Source organism: Vulpes lagopus, chromosome 5, assembly GCF_018345385.1.
Source record: "Vulpes lagopus strain Blue_001 chromosome 5, ASM1834538v1, whole genome shotgun sequence".
Taxonomy (NCBI): domain Eukaryota; kingdom Metazoa; phylum Chordata; class Mammalia; order Carnivora; family Canidae; genus Vulpes; species Vulpes lagopus.
The window spans coordinates 33,027,643-33,049,204 of record NC_054828.1 but is presented as its reverse complement, the minus strand read 5'-3'; the positions used below and the strand labels follow the sequence as shown (position 1 = coordinate 33,049,204).

At 50.6% G+C, this 21,562-nt stretch overlaps 1 protein-coding gene across 2 annotated transcripts in view; it reads right to left on the bottom strand.

The window, feature by feature from the left end:
- Positions 1-16,970, bottom strand: part of TTC7A (tetratricopeptide repeat domain 7A) — a 115,110-nt gene extending 98,140 nt beyond the window's left edge. The window contains exons 1-3 of one of the 2 annotated variants that reach the window (XM_041754187.1): positions 16,787-16,970; positions 7,831-7,994; positions 3,565-3,733 (exon numbers count right to left, since the gene is read on the bottom strand). In XM_041754187.1, the coding sequence (XP_041610121.1) occupies positions 3,565-3,733; positions 7,831-7,994; positions 16,787-16,970 (517 nt within the window). Of the gene's footprint in view, positions 1-1,998; positions 2,118-3,065; positions 3,076-3,564; positions 3,734-7,830; positions 7,995-16,786 lie in introns of those variants that run through there. The other variant, XM_041754188.1, reaches the window with a different exon arrangement.
- Between the last annotated feature and the right edge of the window lie 4,592 nt (positions 16,971-21,562).

The following is a 21,562-nucleotide window of genomic DNA, read 5'->3' as shown; positions in this document are numbered from 1 at the left end:
CAACCTCAGTCCTGCTACTTACAGGTGGCACAGCCTTGGGCAAGCCTCAGTTTCTTCATCCATAGAGTGGGCATAACAACTGCCTCCCACCTTACAGAGTAGGGATGAAGAGGAAACACCTTTCACAAGGTGGAGGGTGGTGTAAGCCCCATTCAGTACACACACATGTGCAAATATCATTTCTGTAGTCCAGGCAAGAGAGACCCAGGACTGCTGCAAGTGCCCCTTCCCTCAAGTTCCTCCACGGGTGTCTAGGGCCCTCCCTGAGAATCAGAAAGCATCTTCTGGTCTAATCCACATCCCCCTGACTTCAGAGGAAGGCCTAGTCCTTGTAAATGATGCCTTGGAAGGACTCATTGACAGGTCCCTCTGCCCTGACAGGGAAAGTAGGTGAATTGAGTGTATTTTTATGTCTTTTGGGGGCTGGGGAGTAAAGAGACCTCGAGCTTCCTCCCAACTCCCCTAAGAAGAACCAGATCTCCACACTGGAGATACCCACACACACGTACTCCCACTGAGCTCCCAGGCCTGGCCAGCTCAGGCTCACCCATGACACATGGCCCTATCCTCCTCCATCCCACCAGTTATGCCCAGGAAACCCTCTGCCCCATTGAATGGTAGCAAGGTGGAGCCAGGAAGCACAACCCATTGCAAAATAGTAAATATACTGTATGATAGCCCAGCAGGCAGTGCTCAGGAGTAGGTGCGGCAAGCTCCTGGGGGAGGTCACCTGGAGACAGACAGAGCCTGTAGAGGCTGCCTCTAGTGGAGCATTCTAGTTCAAATCCAAGTTGACTGCCATCCTGGGTAAGTTCCAGTCTTGGCTTCCACGTCTGGAACACGAGGGACTGGTCTAAACTGCTTTTATGATTTACCTCAGTCTAGGGTTCAGAGTAGCATTACCATGGGGTGTGATGAGCTCTGGCTGCCCAGGTTCAAATCCTAGCTCTGCCATTTCCAGTGAAATCCAGAGTCCCTTCACCTCATCAACTGTAACTCCTCACTGGGGACGCCTGGGTGGTTCAGTGGTTGAGCATCTGCCTTCAGCCCAGGGCGTGATCCTGGAGACCCGGGATCGAGTCCCAGGTCAGGCTCCCTGCATGGAGCCTGCTTCTCCCTCTGCCTGTATCTCTGCCTTTCTCTCTCTGTGTCTCTCATGAATAAATAAATAAAATCTTAACTCCTCATCTTATAACAAAGGAATGAAGAGAATACCTACTCAGGGTTATTGTGTAGATTCATTGAGGTCAGGTTGTATCTGGTCCAGAGCAAGGGACTAATAACTATTAATATTCTGTGAATTCCATGGCCTTCACCCACCACCATCCTTTCCATGCACTGAACGTTTGCATCCACCCCGCCCCCCCTCCCCCACTCACATGTGGTACATAGCCCTAATCCTCAATGTCTGGAGACAGTGCCTTCAGGAGGTAATTCAGGTTAGATGAGGTCATGAGGGAGGGGGCTTTGTGATGAGATTGGTGGCTTTATAAGAAGAGGACAGAGAGAGATGGAGGAAAGACACGTGAGGTCACAGCGAGAAGGTGGCCATGTGCAACCCACGAAGAGAGCCCTCACAGACACCGAACCTGCTGGGACTTCAATCCTGGACTTCCCAGGCTCCAGAACTCTGAGAAATAAATCTCTGCTGTTTGCGTCGCCCTGTCTGTAGTATTTTGTTATGGCAGCCCAGTAGATTAAGACAACCCCACGACCAGCCATCCCCATCCCCGACTCTCATGGGGAGACCCACTCTCCCCCCAAACCCAGGAGAATCAACATCATGCACACCCTGGAGGCCACATGCATGATCTCAAGCACACACAGGGTCAGGTAAAATTCAACATGCCAAGCAGCAGGGCACCGTCACTGCAACAGGACAGTGAGGACAAGCAGACAGGAGGCAGGCAAGTGGGAGCCACGAGCAGTCAGTGAGAGGCGGGGAGCTAGCGCAGGCTACAAGCGAGCAGCGCACACCGGCGGCTCTTGGCTCCTTACCTCCCCTGCAGGACCTCTGACCACCGGGACTGTGTTCCCCCAAGCCGGAGGCGTGCTGGAAAGAGTAGAGAGCAGGAGACAGGGAGCAGGAGGTAGAGCCAGGGCTATAGGAGAAAGTGCTGGAAAGGGCCCCCAAGGAAGGGTGTTAGGTTTGGGGAGTCCATGGCAGAGTGGCTTTCAAGAGGCCCAAAAGACCCAAAAGCTAAATGAAGAACACCCCTAAAACTGGCCTAGGCTGGGGCACAGAAAAAGGGACCAGAGGGCAAAGGGAGAAGACCCTACATACTGGATCATCCCCGATGGCCACCTCCCTCCCACACGCTGGTGTGATCTGTCCAGGGTGACAATCTTGGCAAAATTCCTGGAATGACATGGACAGTCTCTCAAAAGGGAAAGGGACCCAGGGGTGGACAAATAGCCCTTGAGTAAGAGCCACAGTCAAAGGAGGCCGTGCTCTGTACAGATGTCAGTCAATCCCCTAAGAAGACAGAGTGGAGTTTCCAATCCTGGTTTCACCACAAATCTCTGAGCAACTCTGGGCAAGGCATGTATCCTCTATAGGCCTCAGTTTACCCATATATAGGATGGAAAGAATGTCCCCATCTACAATAGAGAAGGTGACAAACACTCTACCATCTCAGGCACCCAATCCCCATATGGCCATAAGCCTGTCTAGACTTTTCTCTGGGGACTGGCTGGTGCTGGAACAAGGAAATGACCAATCATCTAAGACTCCTGACAAAAATCTGGGCAGAGGTTCTCCTGGGACACCTCACTGCCACCAAGGGCCACTCCTCAGGCTCTATGATCCAGGGTTCATAGATCTGGAGAAGAAGGAGCCTAAAAGCACAAGGTCTGGGGTCAGGCTTTTACTAACATGTATTCAAGGTCAGCTCAATTGCAGTACATAGTGTCCCAAGGGAGCCACCATCCACAGCCCCGTTACCATGACCCTATATGCCTGGGGCCTCACCAGAACACCACTCACTCTGGGAACTGGTGCTGACCTGCCCATCACTGGATGCCAGCACTGCCTCCCTGTGCCACCCGCAGGTGCCCACAAATACCTGGGGAGTGACAGGCTGTTCTATCCCAGGAAGCACCCGACTGGTAGCCAACGCCAGTCACCAGCACCAACCTGACAACAGGACGGCAGATTTTTCAAGTCTTTCTCAACCTTATTACCCAACTGATTCCTCTTGTTTGGGGTAACCCTGTGAGGGCAGCTATTTCAACTCTGTTTCACACATTAAGTCAACTGAGGCCAGGAAAGGTGACGTGGTAACTTGCCCAAGGACGTGCAGTTGGGTGACTAGTTACTGACAGAGCCACGGTGAGAACCTGAGTCTTCTGATATCTGGCCTGGTGGCTGCCACTGGTATCTACCTGGTGGGTCAGCACCCTGAGCACTATTAGGGGTTACATATTTGGGACCTTGGCCCTGTAGGCCAACTGTCAATACAGCATCTACTCCCCTACAGTTGCCACCTGTTCCTGGCTCATGGGGACCAGAGTGGAAGGAGCTGAACATGGTGATGGGGAGCCATGGCTGGTGCCCATACCTACCTTTGATGACAAAGGCCTCCGCCAACAGCCTCATCTGATAGAGTGGCTTGTTCTCCATGGACATGTCATCAATCCCAGCCCGAGCGTACATGCTGATGGCGTCTCGGTACGAGCCCTCCACATAATGCAGCTTGCCCTGGATCAGCATGGCTTCACACAGGTACTGTGGCTAAAAAGACAAAAAACACATTAGCAGGCTCCTGCCGCAAAGCCTCCACCCCATCTCTGCCTCTGGAATGAACCCCGCCCCCCCCAGGCTCATGGAGCCATGACCACTTGCCTAAGACCCTCTTCTGGGAAGCCTTCCCTGACCCTCAAGTGCTTGTGACATCTCCTTGTTCCCCATACCTACAGCCTGTGGTCTATACCACGGCTCTCACTGAAATTCTCTCATGAGTGTCTACTGGTTCCATGTGTGTGCACTGGTATTTTTGGTCATTGTAAATACATATTTTCCCCTTGCTTTTGCTCAAAGACAGCTCCCTATCTGGAATAATCTCCCCCTTCCCCTTGGTCTATCCAGATCCTCTTCCATCCTTTGGGAACTTGCTTGGGCCCACCTCTTCCTAGAAGTAAGTACCCCTTGAGTACCCCTTGAGTACCAGGGGGCTCTTTCTGTTGCTGAACTCCTATAATGCCTCTACCAAGTGGACCCACTTAGCCCCTGTAGGCCTGACCTGCTCTGACTATTGGTTAACCTTCAAAGGCTGAATTTTTCGAGTGCATTTTCTAGTCTCCCCAAAGAGGCCACCTATGCCCTCCGCCATGGCTATAGATTACACACTCCCAGAGCCTGGTGGTCCATGGGTCTCCTCTAACTGGGCAAAGACTCTGCTGTTCCCCATATTGATTTCAAGCCACAGGCACATTTTCTTACTGCTCAGGTTCATTTTCACTATTGGTGAGGGCGGGAGAGTGACACCCATCCCTCCCGCTCCCCTCACAGCAATGCCAAAAGCATCAGAGTAATACAAGTCCAGAGGAGAGCTTTTAACTTTTCTTTAGAAAGAAGTCAGATAAATACAGGGCATGAGTCATTATTATTATTATTATTATTATTATTATTATTATTATTATCCTGCTCCACTATAAATGTGGAGAAGGCCAGCTAGACTCAGAAGAAGGACACACTTCAGGGTGTGATGACATAGTGTAGCTCGTAGAGGTTCCTGCTGGACCAATGGCCACTCACAACAGAGCTTCCATCAAGCTGGGGAAAAAATTAAGGACAATGTGAATGCTTCAGATGCTAGATTTAACTACTTAATGAGCCTCCCTTAATCCTGAAAGCATATCTGTCTTGCTTTTGGGTGTCGAGATGTTTTCTCTTTTGTGGAGCGATAATAAAAGATAGTACAGTCTTCTTGCTGTTGGATTTTTGGTTGTTGTTGGGTTTTGTGGTTTGTTTTTGCTTTTGTTTTGTTTTGTTTTAATGTCCTTAAGGGGCAGAATTGGCAGGGTGTTGGCTGAGTGACTAACCTTTTCTAGGTCTGTTTCTTCACCTGGAAAATGTAGATAGCAGTAACTCCCCCAGCAGGTTACTGAGAGGACCAATGAGATGTTACAATGCCTAGTACTCGGGCTGGGGGAAGGGGTAGAGCTGATGTTACAGCAAAAGTTTAGAAATGAGCTAGATAGGATCTTAGAGATCATGGGGAGGAGATTCCAAACTGCCCTGAGGATGGGCCTCAGGACCCACCTTGCCCACATCTCCTCCCTATCTCATCAGAGCTACACAGTATACTCGGCACTGCAGCTGGGGCTTCATCTGAGGCCGGGAGAGACCATCCCCCAGCCACACTCTGGCCTTTGGGGTAAGATAGAGAATCCCACAACCTACTTTTAATATTTTATTGTGCCTAATCAGCATCAAGTTTTTGGCTTTGGCCTGAATAATCGTGACTATCTCAGAGTTATTGGTGCCCGTGTAAGGTCTTTTGATTAATAAAACATGGTAAAATGTGTAATTTGTAAATGTGATTTGACATACAAACAGTTTTCATGATAATATATGTGGATGCTATTCAGCCCATGCAAAGAATGAAGTACTGGCATGGGGAGAGCTCCAAGTCAAAGTTCTCATCAAACATGGATCCTCCTACTCTAATGAGAAAAGAAAGCCCTATATGTGTGTTCATTAACGCACACACAAAGGCATGTGGGACACATACCAAATGGTGACCAGCACCCAGCTCTGGGGGTGGGGGTGGCAAACAAGAACTTCTATTTATTATTCAAACTACTTGTTTACTTAATGACTTTTTAACAATAAGCCTGAGTCGTTTTACTGTAAAAAAAAAAAATTTTTTTTTAAATATTTAATGGAGTCTGGAAAAGAAAATTAAAAGGGGTTTTGGCAGGAAAAGCTTGGGACCTAATGATCAAGTCTAGCCCTTCTGATTGGCAGATGAGAGACTGGAGGACCCAAGAGGTCAGGGGACATGCTCCAGGTCAAATGGCTGGTTTAAGGTAACACAAAACCTCTCAGGGCTACAATAATCCCTGTTAAGGAGTCTGAAGGGAATATCCTTAAATTTTCCGTACATTTCCTCCACAGAAAAAGTCCCACATCTCCTGGTATTTCAGTCCCTACTTATTGGCCCCAAAGTACCTCTATAACCTAATTTCTCACCATTCCCTTTTGCTCTTGCTGATTGACATACTTTAATGAAAATCTTATAAGAGGAACCATTAAATGATATACTCCTTCCTTCCTGGAACGTCCTAGCCTATCTCTATATGTCAATTACCCCCCACCTCCTGCCTGGAAAGAATCCAATTCTACTACTACCAGTACCCTGGGTTGACTCCCCACCTCACCCTAGGGAGTAGCCCCCTGAACTTGCTTCCTCATGTAGACTACTCCTGTGGCAATGGTCACAGTCCACCTAGGACAATTTGCCAATAGGACTTCTTTTCTCAGTAAACCTGCAACCAACTCTCTGGGGGCAGGGTCCAGGTGAGATTTATCTTTAGTGCCCTCAGAGTACAGTGCCTTGGGCATTTGGTCACCACAAATGTTTAAGTCAGTAAATATATTACTTTGGAACATCCCTTGAAAAAATCGCATCCTCTTTAGGTCTCTGACGATATACCCACACCTCTATTATAGCTCAGGATAATAATCCAGATCAGTCTCAACTTTAATGTGCACATAAATCACTGGAGAGCATCTTAAAATGATGATTCTGATCCAGATTTTACATTCCCCAGAGGATGCCCATACTGCAGGTGGTAGACCACGGTCAGAGTGGCAAAGGTGTGGAGAGAGCTGACTATACTTCCCTCCATATCTCTCCTTGGTGCCTTCTGTACAGTAGGGGCTCAATAAATGCACATAGACTTAAACTAGCTTGCCTGTTACTGAGCTCTTTTGTCAACTTCACATGTTTGCCTGTTTCCAACTAGATCATGGGCCCACTGCGGTCTTATTTCCCTCAGACTCCCCCAAAGGGCCCAGAACCAAGCACATGCTAGGTCAACCAAGCACTGTCTAAGAGAACTTAAACCACATGTATAATTTACATTTTTTTGGTAAAATTCTCTAGTCACCTTAAAAAAAGGCAAAAGTAGGTAAAATTAGTGTCAATATATTTTTTTATTTTTTTTTAATTTTTATTTATTTATGATAGTCACAGAGAGAGAAAGAGAGAGAGGCAGAGACATAGGCAGAGGGAGAAGCAGGCTCCATGCACTGGGAGCCCGATGTGGGATTCGATCGCAGGTCTCCAGGATCGTGCCCTGGGCCAAAGACAGGCGCCAAACCGCTGCGCCACCCAGGGATCCCTCAACATATATTTTTAAAGATTTATTTATCTGACAAAGAGAGCGCACACACACAGAGGGAGGGAGGGAGAGGGAGAGGGAGAAGCAGATGCTCCACTGAGCAGGGAGCCCAATGACCTGAGCCCAAGGCAGATGCTTAACCAACTGAGCCACCCACGCGCCCCTAAGATATGTTATTTAACCCAATTTATCCAAAATATTATCATCTTAACACATACTCAATATAAAGAATTACTCATCTTAAACTCCTTCATTTTGTGCTAAGTCGTTGGATTCCAGCGTATGTTTTATTATAGCACATCTCAGGTTGGACTGGCCCCATTTCAAGGGCTCAAGCACCATATGTGGCTAGTGGCTACTGTACTGAACCCTTAAGGGAGACTTCTGCTCAGATGACCACATGACTCAGGGAAGAACTGATAGCAGGCAGGGAGGAGAGAGGAGAGAGGAGGCGCCAGGCACAGGGGGCTGACCACTTACAGACAGCCTCCCGTGGTTAAGGATACTACTCAGATGGTTTCTGGCTTCATTCATCTTTGGCTCATTCTTCTCAGGCAAAGGGATGGAGTCTTTTATCTTGGCATGGTTCTCCTTCAAACACTGCTCTAGGAGGGCCTCGGCCAGGAGCAATTTCCCAAAGTCATCTGAAAAACAGGGCAGTGATGATCCAGTGAATGTAGTAGACCCTCTGAAACCGGTACACATGGCCTTGTACTCACCCAGCCACCCCTGCCCCAGCACAGCAGTGGTCCAAGTCTAAGAAAATAAATAGCGACACGGGTCTCATAAAGTTAAACAGCCTTAGGAGAAAAGACACAGGCATTCTATCATGGTCACAGTATGAATTGCCCCTTTGGTTTTATTTTCTGTTCTTTAGTGGTCAGGGAGGCAAAGCTCCCAAGACTTGGGACAAATTCCCAGAATTTCAGAATTTAAAATGAGGGACAAAGTCACACCCATGCCCCATTGTGAGTAATGAGTTCTTAGATCAAGAAGGAATTCCCTGCCAAACGACCCAAGAGGAAAAATATATGAGGTGGCTTAAAGCGTTTTCATGAGCTCCTAATTTCTGTGTGTCCATAATTGGTTTTCTCCATTTTGATGGTATTTTTAACAGAACCAGGGATAACCTAGCAACGAAAACAAAGAGTTAAGGTGGGAAGCAGATGTATTGGTGCAGCAGGGCAAATCCTTGGACGTGTCTAGTCCTGGCATCTTCTGGAGTTCTCTCACCTATGTCAGCCTATCTCCAGACCTTACCACTTGGCAGGGGAACCTGTACTATTTGGTTCTACTTGCCACCTCCCCACATAGCATACAGCACTGAAAACTCCAGGCTTGTGACCACCACATTCCTGCTACCTACAGCAGAGGTAGCCCATGGAACGGGTGGGATACCAGTGCTCAGTGATAAGCTTTGAGGTCCAGTGTGGTTTCACGACAGCCTTGGGTGGCAGTGCTCAATGTGACTGGTTTGCTGCGCGTCCCCCGCAACCAGGGTGAGGACCTGGCCCACCACTCTGCTTAAGTGCCCAACAAACAGCTGCCAAGTAAACTGGATCCCCTCCACCACGGGGTGAGGAAGCCAAGAGGCTCAGGGAGTCACGTGCCAACCCAAAATGCCTCCAGGAAAGTCTGCTTGGTCCCAAGTCTTCCCAGAGCCCTTTCTACTGCCAGGGTGGCATTCTAAGACCTACCCAGGAATGCCACTCACTCCTCACTCTCAGGACCACTGCAGTTTGCTCACAACTCAAAGCCATGGACCCAAAATTGTGTGCCTCTGAAGAGTCCCCAGAAAGGGCATTCCTCACAGAGAACACCCTGGAAGCCCAGATCCCAGAAAACAGCCCCCAAAGATTTTCCCTGAGGATGCCACAGCCTGATAGTGATCTTTTGCGGTCTACCTCATGATTTCGAAAATTAACATTCGGAGGAAATGGCCGAAAAAGTACCTTGTTCAAGCTATCATCCACCACTGGTAGAGGAGAGGCTGACGGAAGCTCTAGAAGGGGCAATTTGATGACATACATCAAAATTATTTTTGTGCACCCCCGTTGACTCCGCCATCCCACTGCCACAGAGATCTTGGCACATGTGTAAAATGACTGACGTGTAAGGTCAGTCCGGCAGCATTTTTTATAATAGCAGGAAATTAGAGACAACTTTTATGTCCATCAACAGGAGGCTGATTAAATAAAGCACAGGGCTTCCATAAAAAGGGACACCACGCTGTCATAAAAAAGGAATGAGGAGCTCTGTCTGTGCTGTTAAAGAATGAACTCCAAGATACACCAGTAAGAAAGCAGAGTGTACACAGTGGACTCAGACGTGTGTTTACAGATAAACACGTGACAGCATTCATACATATCTGATGGCCTTTCTGGCTTACAGGGAAAGTGGCAGAGACGGAGGGAGGCTTTTCACTCTATCTCTTGGTCCCTTTGGAAGGCTGACCACGTGAATATATTATCTAGTAAAAAAAAAAAAATCTGGGGCGCCTGGGTGGCTCAGTGGCTGAGTGTCTGCCCTTGGCTTGGGCCGTGATCCTGGGGTCCTGGGATCGAGTCCCACATTAGGCTCCCCATAGAGGCCCTACTTCTCCCTCTGGCTATGGGCTCTGCCTCTATCTCTGTGTCTCTCATGAATGAATGAGTAAAATCTTAGAGAAAAATCTACGTCAACTCAGGAACAAAAGGCAATCTCCATTTCCAGGTGCCAGCTAGGAGGAAAGGTGGGCTACTTAGAGGTGGGTGCCTAAGCAGCATTCTTGAGCTGTGGGACACTGGGCACATGGCTCTTTCTCTCTCCAACCTATTTTGCACCTGTTCACCCAAAGGCAGAGTGCAGAACCTGCTCTTTCTGAGGGAACAGGGTCCCTCCCTCCCTAGTCCCTCCTGGACTGGCTCTGGGCAGGGGTGCACCAGCAGCTCCCCACTGGGCTCCGGCTCCACTACCCATCTGCTGCCTTTATTGTTCCTTTCATGTCCAGAGAAGCCAGCTTCCTTCCCAGCAACCCTGAACTTGGAAACACTGCCCAGGGCACACGCCTCTCTTCAAAACAATGGGAGTGTCCTCTGAACTCGTGCTGCTCAGAGGGTGGTCAGTGGACCAGGGTGGGTCTGTGTCTGTCACCCAATCCCACGGAGATGAGTTCAGCTTATAGTACATGTTTAGAAACATTGATGATAACCTGGCAAAATAAATTTGAATCTGCTGAATTAAATGATTAAAAAAATGGGGGGCAGTGGTTTGTGTATCTTATGAAAGTATCAGAGCACGACAAATTGGGAACTAAAAAAAACCCTCCAAAACATCAAAAGAATCCACCACAGATCACTTGAGCAGCACTGCTCTGAACCATGAGTATCTTTTACTACAAAAGGAAGGCCAATTTTTGTTCATCCTATGAAGTGCCAAGGGTTTTATTACACAGTATCCTTTAATCTGCATGGCCTAAAAGGTAGATATTACTCCCATTTTATAGACACTAATAAAGATATGCTATGGTCCCAGCCCACAACATCAACAACATAATATCTCATTCTGCAACACAGCCACAGGACAGTCTGTCTCCCTGTGTCCCATGCAGAGCAGAGCTTCTGGCAGCTTAGAAATAAAGAAGTTCTACAAGGCTGTTAACAGTACGTTCAAAGGTAATAGTAATTCCAAGTAACAGGATTTCCAAACAGGAGTTCCAATTCCAAGGGCAGGGATAAGACTTGTTCCTACTGTCACATACCCTTGAGTGTCAGGCTGTTCTGTAAACTAATGCTTCAGGTTCTTCTCCAGCCTTTTTGCCCCCACCTTTCATTCCCCCTAGGCAGGTGTTCAGTAGGTGTGGGGAATTGAACTGACTTTTTCTTCCTGGTCAACATCTCTTCCCTCTCCACTCTGCCTTCCTTCCCCTTCTTCTGTCCATCCCACCATCCCCAACTGGCCAATCTCTGCATAGGACTAAAGAATATTTCAGATTCAAAGTTCTAAATTTCCAGTTGTTTAATAAGAATCCAGGTGGATTCGAGGCTTTCCCGTTCTTCCTTCTCTGAAGGTAAAGCATGGCTTTTTATCATCTTGTCTGAAACCTCCACCCTGTGGAGGTTTGGGTCAAGTGTTCCAGCTTCTCCCCTCCCGGAGGCATTAGAAACACCTTCCTGACAGTGAAATCGATTCTGGGAACCTGGGTATGGATTCTGAGAGCCCAGCCCAGCCTCCAGCCCTCCACCCTGGTCAGAGGCCCAGAGAAGGCCCCCACTTAATGGCCCCTCAGACTCCCCATGCCTCTGGCAGCTAACTTCCCCTGTGCTCCCAGCCCTCTCCAGGCCTCTCTCAAGGTGCCAGGTCACAGGGACCCACTTCAAAGATACCTGCCTCTTCCCCCAGGAACCACATTGGCAGGGCAGTGCCCCCTCTCCACAGCCTGCCAATCCACAGTCAGAAACCTGGGTCCAGCCAGGTGCACTCTTCCCCCAAGAAGTCAAATGGGGACATAGTGGTCTCTGCAGCTGCTTACCTTACCACACAGGGCCTCAGAGGGCTGGGAACTTCTAACCACAGTGAGAGGAGGAAGAGGCCAAAACTAGTAGGGGGCCACCTGCCTCAAACACACCCTCCCTAACTCCAACTGAAGACATGCTCAGAACAAACTCCAGTTCGGGGAAAGTGGGGGGGTGGGGGGGAGATCATATAGTTAAGAAAAAAAAAACAGATTAACAGTCTCTAGATGGATGGATAGAGGCGCAAACATGTGATAAGTTAAGTACAGCTTAATTTTGCTGAATGTTTGAAATTTTCATAAAAAAAAAAAAACTGGGGGAGGAGCACCTGGGTGGCTCAGTGGTTGAGCATCTGCCTTCAGCTCAGGGCGTGATCCTGGGGTCCTGGGATCAAGTCCCCTATCGGGCTCCCCACAGAGCTTCTTCCTCTGCCTATGTCTCCCTCTCTCTGTGTGTCTTTCATGAATAAATAAATAAAGTCTTAAAAAAAAAAAAAATACTGGGCAGCCCAGGTGGCTCAGCGGTTTAGTGCCACCTTCAGTCCAGGGCGGGATCCTGGAGACCTGGGATTGAGTCCCATGTTGGGCTCCCTGCACGGAGCCTGCTTCTGTCTCTCCCTCTCTTTCTCTCTTTCTCTCCCTCTCTCTCTCTCTCATTCTCTCTCTCTCTCTGTGTCTCTCATGAATAAATAAAATTTTTTTAAAAATATGGGGGAAAAATATTGAGGGAGAAAAGAGACACTTAAACTATTATGCAGGGATCCCTGGGTGGCGCAGCGGTTTGGCGCCTGCCTTTGGCCCAGGGCGCGATCCTGGAGACCCGGGATCGAATCCCACGTCAGGCTCCCGGTGCATGGAGCCTGCTTCTCCCTCTGCCCGTGTCTCTGCCTCTCTCTCTCTCTCTGTGTGACTATCATAAATAAATAAAAATTAAAAAAAAAAACTATTATGCAAATGCAATGTGTAGGCTTACTTGGATCCTGACTGAGCAAATGACCTGTAAAATTAAATCATTAGATTTGGTGTGTGTGTGTGTGTGTGTGTGATAATGGTATGGTGGTTTTGCTTTTTTCAAAAGAGTTCTAATTTAGCCAAAAATAAAGGATTATACAACTGATTACATGAAAACAGAAAACTGAAAAAAAAAAAAAAGAAAGAAAAAGAAATTTCAACCCACCATCTAAACTGTCATCCTATCTCACACCAAGTCATCTTGCCCATGACATTCTAAGAGACTTATTGAAATCCTAATTCCTCTTTAGAACTCCTTTGGTGTAACAGATCTCTGATCTTAATTTTTTTTTTAAGGATTCCACACTGGCTCCCAGTGGTCACCACTTCATTATGTATGTGCTTACACACCACTGTAAATAAATCTCTTTGCAACTGCAAGAAAAAAAAAAGAGTTCTTTTTAATAAGTCCTACTACGGTACTCAGTGTGGGAAAAAAAATAGGTTGGGGTGTACCTCAAACAAGATAATTCATAAGTTCATAATCACTAACACTGGTTAATGGATACATGGGATTCATTCTGCTTTTGAGGTTTTGGAAATTTTCCATAATTTCATTTCTTTTTTCTTTAATCACTTGGATGGGTTCTTTGTTTTTACATGAACAAGCTCCATCACAGCGACCCACACTCTGGGATTCCCCTGCTCCATCCTGACCAAATCTAAACCGGATGTGAGTTTGAAAGAAAACGTACAAATAGTGGCAACCATCTTCCCCCTGGGCAGGTGGTGGGGAGCAGCCTCCCCAGATAAGAGTGGGTAGGGGCCTCAGTGCCTGAGCATCTCCTTAACCCTTCACTCTCACCAGACCCCAAGGAGGACTCCCTCCCCACCTTGGGAGTCCTCCTCTCCTGACCCCTGGACTGAAATAGATGGCCTGGGAGTGGTTTTTAGTTTCTGTAGGAAACTCTAGATACAGCAGGACTCAGGGCCTCAGTTTCTTTTCTTTTCTTTTTTAAAGATTTTATTCATTTATTCATGAGAGAACACACAGAGAGAGACAGAGATAGAGAGATAGAGATAGAGATAGAGATAGAGAGAGAGAGAGAGAGAGAGAGACATAGACACAGGCAGAGGGAAAAGCAGGCTCCATGCAAGGAGCCCGATGTGGGACTCAATCCCGGGACTCCAGGATCACGCTCTGGGCCAAAGGCAGGTGCCAAACTGCTGAGCCACCCAGGGATCCCCGGGCTTTAGTTTCTAAAATGGTGTTCACCTGGGGCTTGGCTACCCTCTCAATATGTTCCCTTTCCCCTCGGTTGAAGGAGAGAACTGCTGAAGCTGCTGGTCACTGACTGTAAGACTCTAATAGGCCAAATGGTACAGTAAGAATCTCCCTCCTGGGTTGAAGGGGCTCAGCGCTATACTGCTCCAAAATAACAGGGCCTCAAGTGATCAAGGAACCTTGGAGAGAGAATCAAAATAACAGACCATCCAAAAAATACTCTATGCATAGATTTGGGAGTCATTTGTTTTCCTTCCTCGTGTGAGTCCGCATGTGCGCCTGCGTGTGTGTTGGGACAGTGTATCCAGATTTAGCAGTGGGAGAAAAATCACTCCCAGAACGAAACCCAAAAGTTGGCAGGAGAGACCCCACTGGTCCCCCTTGTGCCAGGCGGTCCCCACAGTGAAGCCAAACCAGGCTCCTTGTGCCCCGCCCCCACCTTCACTCAGAGTGGATTCGGTGGCTGGAACTGAGGCTCGCATATAAGCTCTGTCACATACACATTATGTGACCTCTCTGGGCCTTGGTGTTCCTGTGTCTAGAATGGAGACAATAGCTCCTGCTCTCCCCACCAGGTTGTTTACAAGAATTAAAAAAAAAAAAAATAGGGAAAGCACTTTATAATCATACCATACCATTTATAAACCACACCATACCAGTGTTTCCCAATAATGCTTCCTAGAATATGGTCAAGGCAGGTTCGAGAAATATGCTATTTATACTCCAACCTTGGCCTGTACATCACAGCAAGTGAACATATTAAAGGCTCTGAAGGGGCAGCTGGGTGGCTCAGTTGGTTAAGCGTCTGCCTTCACCTTGGGTTGTGATCCCCAGGGACTGGGGATCCAGCCCTGCATGGGGCTCCCCACTCCAGGAGTCTGCTTCTCCCTCTCCCTCTGCCCCTTCTTCTGCTCATGCTCTCTCTCTCTCTAATAGATAAATACAATCTTAAAAAACAAACAAATAAAAATAAAGGCTCTGAAAAGTCCTGCAGTTAGAAAAAGTCTGTTTAACAATACTGAATCCATTAGGTCCAGTTTCTTTAGTTTTTGGGCTCCCTAAGCTCTTTCTTCTTGGGATACCAATTAACTATGTAACCTCCTTGAGACCTCTAAAAAGCAGTTTAGAAAATACAGACCCATTTGAACTCGAGGGGGTCAGGTTCCTGTTTTGGCTCAGCACATTTCGCTGTGGGACCAACATTACTCAGCTTCCCATAACTTACCCAGGGCCCAGTGCTCTCTGTGTGGGTCCTTTCCATATCCACCCTCGGAAGCCCCACCCCACTACATCGCCCCACACGGGGGACAGAGGGCACCTGCAATTTCTCTATCCTGCCCTGGAAGAGGAGGGCTCACCAGCTTCTGCCTTTAGCTCTGGTCACTCCTCCACAGTGCCATACTCAGACCCACCTCAACGTCTCAACTCAATCGCCCTTCTGTCCCTGTCACCTAGCCTGCTCAGTGTCCTTCTCTCCTTCCTCCTCATTGGGCAAACACCCTCTGCCCTTCCCAATACCAGCCTGACGCCAGCACACATTCTGCTGCTTCCCCAAAACCCCTTCTCCTCTGACCTCCGCCATCTACCCCACGACTGCCCTCTGGTCACTGCTCTACCTCCCCATCCCTTCTGGCCACTCCTCAGGCTGGGATTTTGTGCTACAGGTCATTAAGAGGTAACAGTGCAAGTGGTTAAAAGGATATACTCAGACGCCTGGGCTCAAGTCCTGACTCTACCACTATTGACCGGATGATCAAGTTATTTAACTTCTCAGGGCCTCTGTTTCCATATCTGCAAATGGGGCAAACAAAAGTGTCGCTACTTTATGGGGTTGTTGCGAGGAATTAATGAGTTGGCTCAAGGGCTTGGCAGGACGGTGCCCCCCACATGGTGAGGGCCGGGTAAGTGTTAGCTGTGGTCACTATCATTATTATTCCACAGGCTGCACAGTCTTTAAAATCTGCGTTCGTTGACTCCCCGCCTCCTTCCACAAGGCTCTAAACTGGTGGTGCACAGAGAGGGCTCCGGGAGGGCTCCCCAGGCCGAGCTGGGGGCACCGGGAACAGGAGCTGAGGGTGGAGGCCGGCTGGGGCGGGGTGCTGCCCCGGCTGCCCCATCAGGGTGCTTTCCCGCCCCAGCCTAAGAGCCCAGCCCAGCCCAACCAGCCCTCCTGCCAACGCCGCCCAGCGCCGGGCTGGACGGGTCCCGAGTCCGACCACGGATGAGGAAACTGAGGCTTACGAGGCCTCTTGCCCTCTTCTCCGGCCCGCCCCGGCGCTCTGGCCAACCCCCACCCGTCTGCAGTGGACGGAGCAGCGCTGTCAGCTGGACGGGGGCGGGGGGGGGTGCAAGGGTCCAGCCGCCCTCGGCCCGATCCGAGCCGATCCGAGCCGAGCCGAGCCGAGCCGAGCCGAGCCGACACCGCCAGTTCCCGGGAGACGGACCTGCCCACATGATCCCACCGGGCAGAGCCTGAGCCGTTTCTCTCCGCCCCCCCAAGCTCAAACCCGCGCGGGGTTTTCCTCCCGCGGCGTAGGTGCCTTCCGAGTAACCACCCGGGAGGCTCCGAGGAGCAGCGCCGCAGGAAGAGCAATACCCAAGGCGGCCGGCGGCGGCCGGGGGCAGTCGGGGCCCGCTTCCTGGAGGCGGCGGCGCGCGGGGCGCGCGGGGTGCGCGGGGCGCCCGGAGCCAGCCCCTGCCCTACTCACCGGCGTCCGGAGCGGTGGCCGCGGCGCCTGGGCTGGGTCGCCGGCCGCCTCCGCCGCCGGGCCCGGGCAGCGCCTGCAGCTGCCGGACCAGCTCGGGCATGCGGTCCCAGTGGCCCTCGGCGCGGCAGCGCTCCAGCTCGCTCTCCACCTTCAGGTGGGAGCCGTGCGCGCCCTTCGCAGCCATCTTCGCGCGGGCGCTGTCATGGGCGGCGCGGCCGAGAAGTGGAGACCCGGCCGGGGGCGGCGTCCGGGCTGCGGCACACACGCGGCCGGGGGCGGCGGGGGCGCGGGCGGCGGCGGGGGCGCGGGCGCGGGCGCGGGCGGCGGCGGGGGCCCGGGCGGCGGGCGGGCGGCGGCGGCGGCGGCAGCACCCAGAGCACCGCCCGGCGCCTCGGGGCTGGGGCTCCGGCTGCGCGGCCCGGGCGCGTCCAGGAGCAGCCTCCGCCTCTGCAGCAGCAGCTCCTGGCGCTGCCGCCGCCGCCGCCGCTGCAGCTGCTGCCACAGCCCCCGCCCCGGGCCCGGGCGCCGCCAGCCGCCGACCCGCCCCCGCCCCGGGCCGCCGCTCCACCTCCGCGGGGGCGTGGCGCGGCCTCGGCGAGCGGGGCGCGCGGGCGGCCAGCGGGGCCACAGCAGCCAGGCGCGCGACGAGCGCTCGCGGCCCCCCCGCCGGCCGCGCGGGCCCCCCCCGGCGCCCCCGGGCCCCCCGCCGCCCCGCGCCGCCCCCGCCGCCCCCGCCGACTCGGCGCTCACTCTAATGCCGCGCGGGGCCGCGGCGCCCCGGGGCGCCTCGCTGCCCGCCCCCTCCCCATCCCATCGGGGCTCTCGGCCTGCGGGTGGGCGTCCCCCGCCCCGACGCCCCGGCTTTGTGTGCTGCCCCCGACACGTCACAAATCCGGGGGAGGCCTGCCCGCGCCCGCGCCCCCGCCCCCGGCCCGGCCCCGGACGCCTGCGCGCAGCCGCAGCCTCGGAACCGCGGGGTCGCTCTTCCCACCCTGACTCCGCGCAAGCTCCGGCCCGGCCCGCGCGCGCGGGAGCCCGTTACCGGGAGTTCTTGGAAGGTGTTAAGCTGTTTTCCAGCTTGCTCTTCCCTGATTCTCGGCGTCTGCAGACGGCGACCAAGACTCACGGAAGGGCTTAGCCTGGCGCTGTGGGGCACCAGGAGGTTCAAGGGATTGCAGGGTGGCCTGAAGCAGGGGGGGCTGGTTAGGCCCTCGTGCCGGGGATCACAGCGACCCCAGAACCCCCCCCACCACCACCACCACCACCACCCCCGTGTGTAAGTGACATCTTGCACGGGGCAGATGAAGACTCCAGAACACAGAAGTCAGGGCCGGCTTTGAAGTATAGTATCCAGACTCCCAGGAGTGAGGTGTCCACCTTCCTCCCGGAGGCTGAGGGCTTTGCCACTGCCTGACATGTGACTGTGGGAGCAGCTTGACCCCTTTGAGTGTCAGGACACTCCACTGCTTCGTGCTTCTGGACGACTGTAACCGTGGCAAGGTTTTTTGTTGGGCAGAGCCCAGGCTCCTGGCGCTTAGTCCCATAGGAGTTATCTCTCTGTTGGGGGCTACCCTTCCTGCTCCCCATCCCCACAGCGCCCAGGGTGGATACCCTCCAATCCGGGTTCCAAATGTACCCTCCATTCCTTGCTTAGGGCAGCACTTACTGACCTTAGCTGCTGCTCTGAGCACCCGGAGTCTGTTCCGAACTCCCAGGGACCAGGAAATAGGATGGAAAACAGGGTCATCTCTGGCACTTGGAATTTAGGATCAGTTTACTCCATTTACACAAACAGGGCGCCTGCTCCTGTCACCTCCTCTAATAGACTGGCATTTGTTAGCCTTTGGCTGCCCTTGCTGGTCACCAGAATCGGCTTGCAGTTGGAGAGAGCTGTGCAAGTCCTTTGGGTGAGGGTGCCCTGAGAATACCCTGTGACCTGCCCCAGAGTCAGCCCTGAGGCAGGCAGGGGGGCAGCAGAGTTGAGGAGGGGAAGGGGAAGGCAACGCAGATAGAAATTAGGAAACCTCCCCTCCTCCTTTTTCCCCCCTCCGTAATCCTTTGCCAACCCTGCCCCCAGGTTGCAGGACTCCGGGGAACTAACTGAAGAATGCTGCTCGTTCCTTTGTCGTGCACCAGGATTTGTGTGGGTCTGGAGCACGGGAGAGAGGAACACAATATTGAGATTAGAACTTATAATGCACGTTCCTGACCCCTTGGTAGTTCCTTTCCAGCAGAGATAAGCCCCCAGCCTTGCTAGTGACCAGCATTTTTCAGGGGAGTAAGAGACTGTAGGAATGAGAGCAAAGAGCAACCATGATTGTATTAGTGACATTTGCTGAAATAAAAGGTGTGTAGAAAGTATGGTGGTTTTTATTTTTTAATAACCCGAAATCTCTCAGATGGGGGTTTAGGACAAAATCTGATAAAGATGGTTGTCATTTGCTGGCTGGGAAATGCTATCAAAATTAACTTGCAGATCAGGAGAAGCTGGGTTGATTGCTTACTAGAGTGAGGGAGAGAGCACTGCCCGGCAGCCTTAGCATCTCAGAGAAAGTACTGGAGTTCATGGGAGGTAAACCGGCCTGCTAAGAAAGGTGTACCTTTAGGAAGCAACAAAGATGGTACCGAATGGAGGACCAACCAAGCTCACAGAAGATTGCACTAGTTTAGATGCTCTGCCTTGACGAGATGGGGAAGCTTTTATTGCTGGATCACAAGAGAAGCCATAGTAAGCTGTCTGTCCCAGTTCTTGGGAAGTTAAGGACTTGGAGAGATGTCTCATGTACTTAGAGGTTGAAGGTTTATGATATTTGGTTAGGCCTAGAATGGGAGGGTACTGAAGAGCTAAAAAACTCAGAAACTCAGAAAAAGTCTTTTCATGTTTGGGTTCCTAGAGAAAAGGTTTGGTTAGCAAGGGCTTGGGTAGGTCAAATTAACGGCGTGCAGATTTCAGAAAAGTTGAGAATGTACTGCCTTGTAGAGGCCAATGAGACCCTCGAGGATCCTCATAACTGTCTTAGTTATTGGCCAGAAACCCTTTGCACAGCTTGTTGTCTGGAGTAAGGAATTTTCCTCCGTAGGATGTCTTGTCTTGGGTAGTTACTTCCTTTGACAAACTGTCAGCTTTTCTGTGGAACCCTTAATGCCGTCTCTGAGCTAAGAGTGAGCAGTAGATGACTGAGTCTTGGAACTCACCTCATCTTTGACCAGAACAAAAGATTGTTCACGTATTGACTAAGAGTAGAACTACAGGGCAGTGTAAGGCTCACAAGGCTGAGGACTTGTGCAATGTAGGAGGGCACCTTGGTAAACTGAGGCATATGGTCCAGGTACTATTGTTGAGTTTCCCTGGAGAAGACAAGCAAGTATTAACTTTTTTTTTTTTTTAAGATTTTATTTATTTATTCATGAGAGACAGAGAGAGAGAGGCAGAGACATAGGTAGAGGGAGAAGCAGGCTCCATGCTGGAGGCCCGATGTGGGACTCGCTCCTGGGACTCTGGGATCACGCCCTGAGCCAAAGGCAGACGCTCAACCGCTAAACCACCCAGGAGTCCTGCAAGTATTAACTTTTAATTTAAACAGACACCAAAGAGGGGCACCTGGCTGGCTTAGTCAGTGGAGCATGCAACTCTTAATCTTGGGGTTGTGAGTTCGAGCGCCATGTTAAGTATAGATCTTACTTAAAAATAAGATCTTTAGAAAAAATAAAATGGGGTTACCTGGGTGGCTCAATAGGTTGAGCATCTGCTCAGGAACTCAGGTCATGATTCCCCGGTCCTGGGATCATCGGGCTCCCTGCTGAGCAGGAAGCCTGCTTCTTCCTCTCCTCTCCCCTCCTCCCCTTCTCCCTCTCCTGTCTTGCTTTCTCTTACTATCTCTGCCTCTCTCAAATAAATGCGTACAGTCTTTAAATAAAATAAAAGACACCAAAGAAAGCACAACATAAATTTGCAACTGTAAAACATACAATCTCTATAGGCCTTGAAGATAGAATAGTATTTGAGTTTGATTCTAAAGGGAAGCAGCGAGTGACTAATTTATTTGTGGCCCTGGGGTCCTAAATGAATCCATATTCCTACCCACTGGGTTTTTCAACTGAGAGAATAAGAGTTACAAAGACAGGGACAAGGTATGAGACTTCTGTCTCTTTTAAGGCTTTTAATTATCAATTTTATTCCTTCTTTATCGCCTTGTTTTAGAAGCTTTTATGCAAGTTTAGGTAGAGATTGAACCTTGATGGATTTAGCTCTAGGAGAATACCAGTAGAATTTTTGCTGATAAAAGAGCTTCAATCTGCTTGATTTACACACCGAAGTACTGGTAAATCATTATCCGAATGAGCCAGGATCTTATTACAAATAGGAAAGTCCTCTGGGACCAGACCGGAAGGAAGGGACCATCAGGGAAAGCATTTAATATGGCAGTTCCATTCACACAGTAAATCCCTTGCTATTAATTTAATGAGTGTGGTGTTCCTTGGTTAAAGGTTTGAGGCTGATGGTTATGGGCTGGGGCCTTGGGAAGGCATGGAAAGGATAAATGTGTGACTGGAGTAGTTTAAAAACTGCGAAGGAAAAGGTTGTGTAGTAGCGGTAAGGTTTAGGATTGATATTATTGTGCCCATATCAGTAAAACATTTGTAAGGTTGTCCTTTAATTTTTAGAGAAATGTTTCCTTGTGGGTTTAAGAGTTGAATGAGAAACTGAACACCTTCCTTGGTATCTTTGTTGTTGATAGAAGATACTCAGCAGGGTTTGGGAGGTCTGGCCTTGGG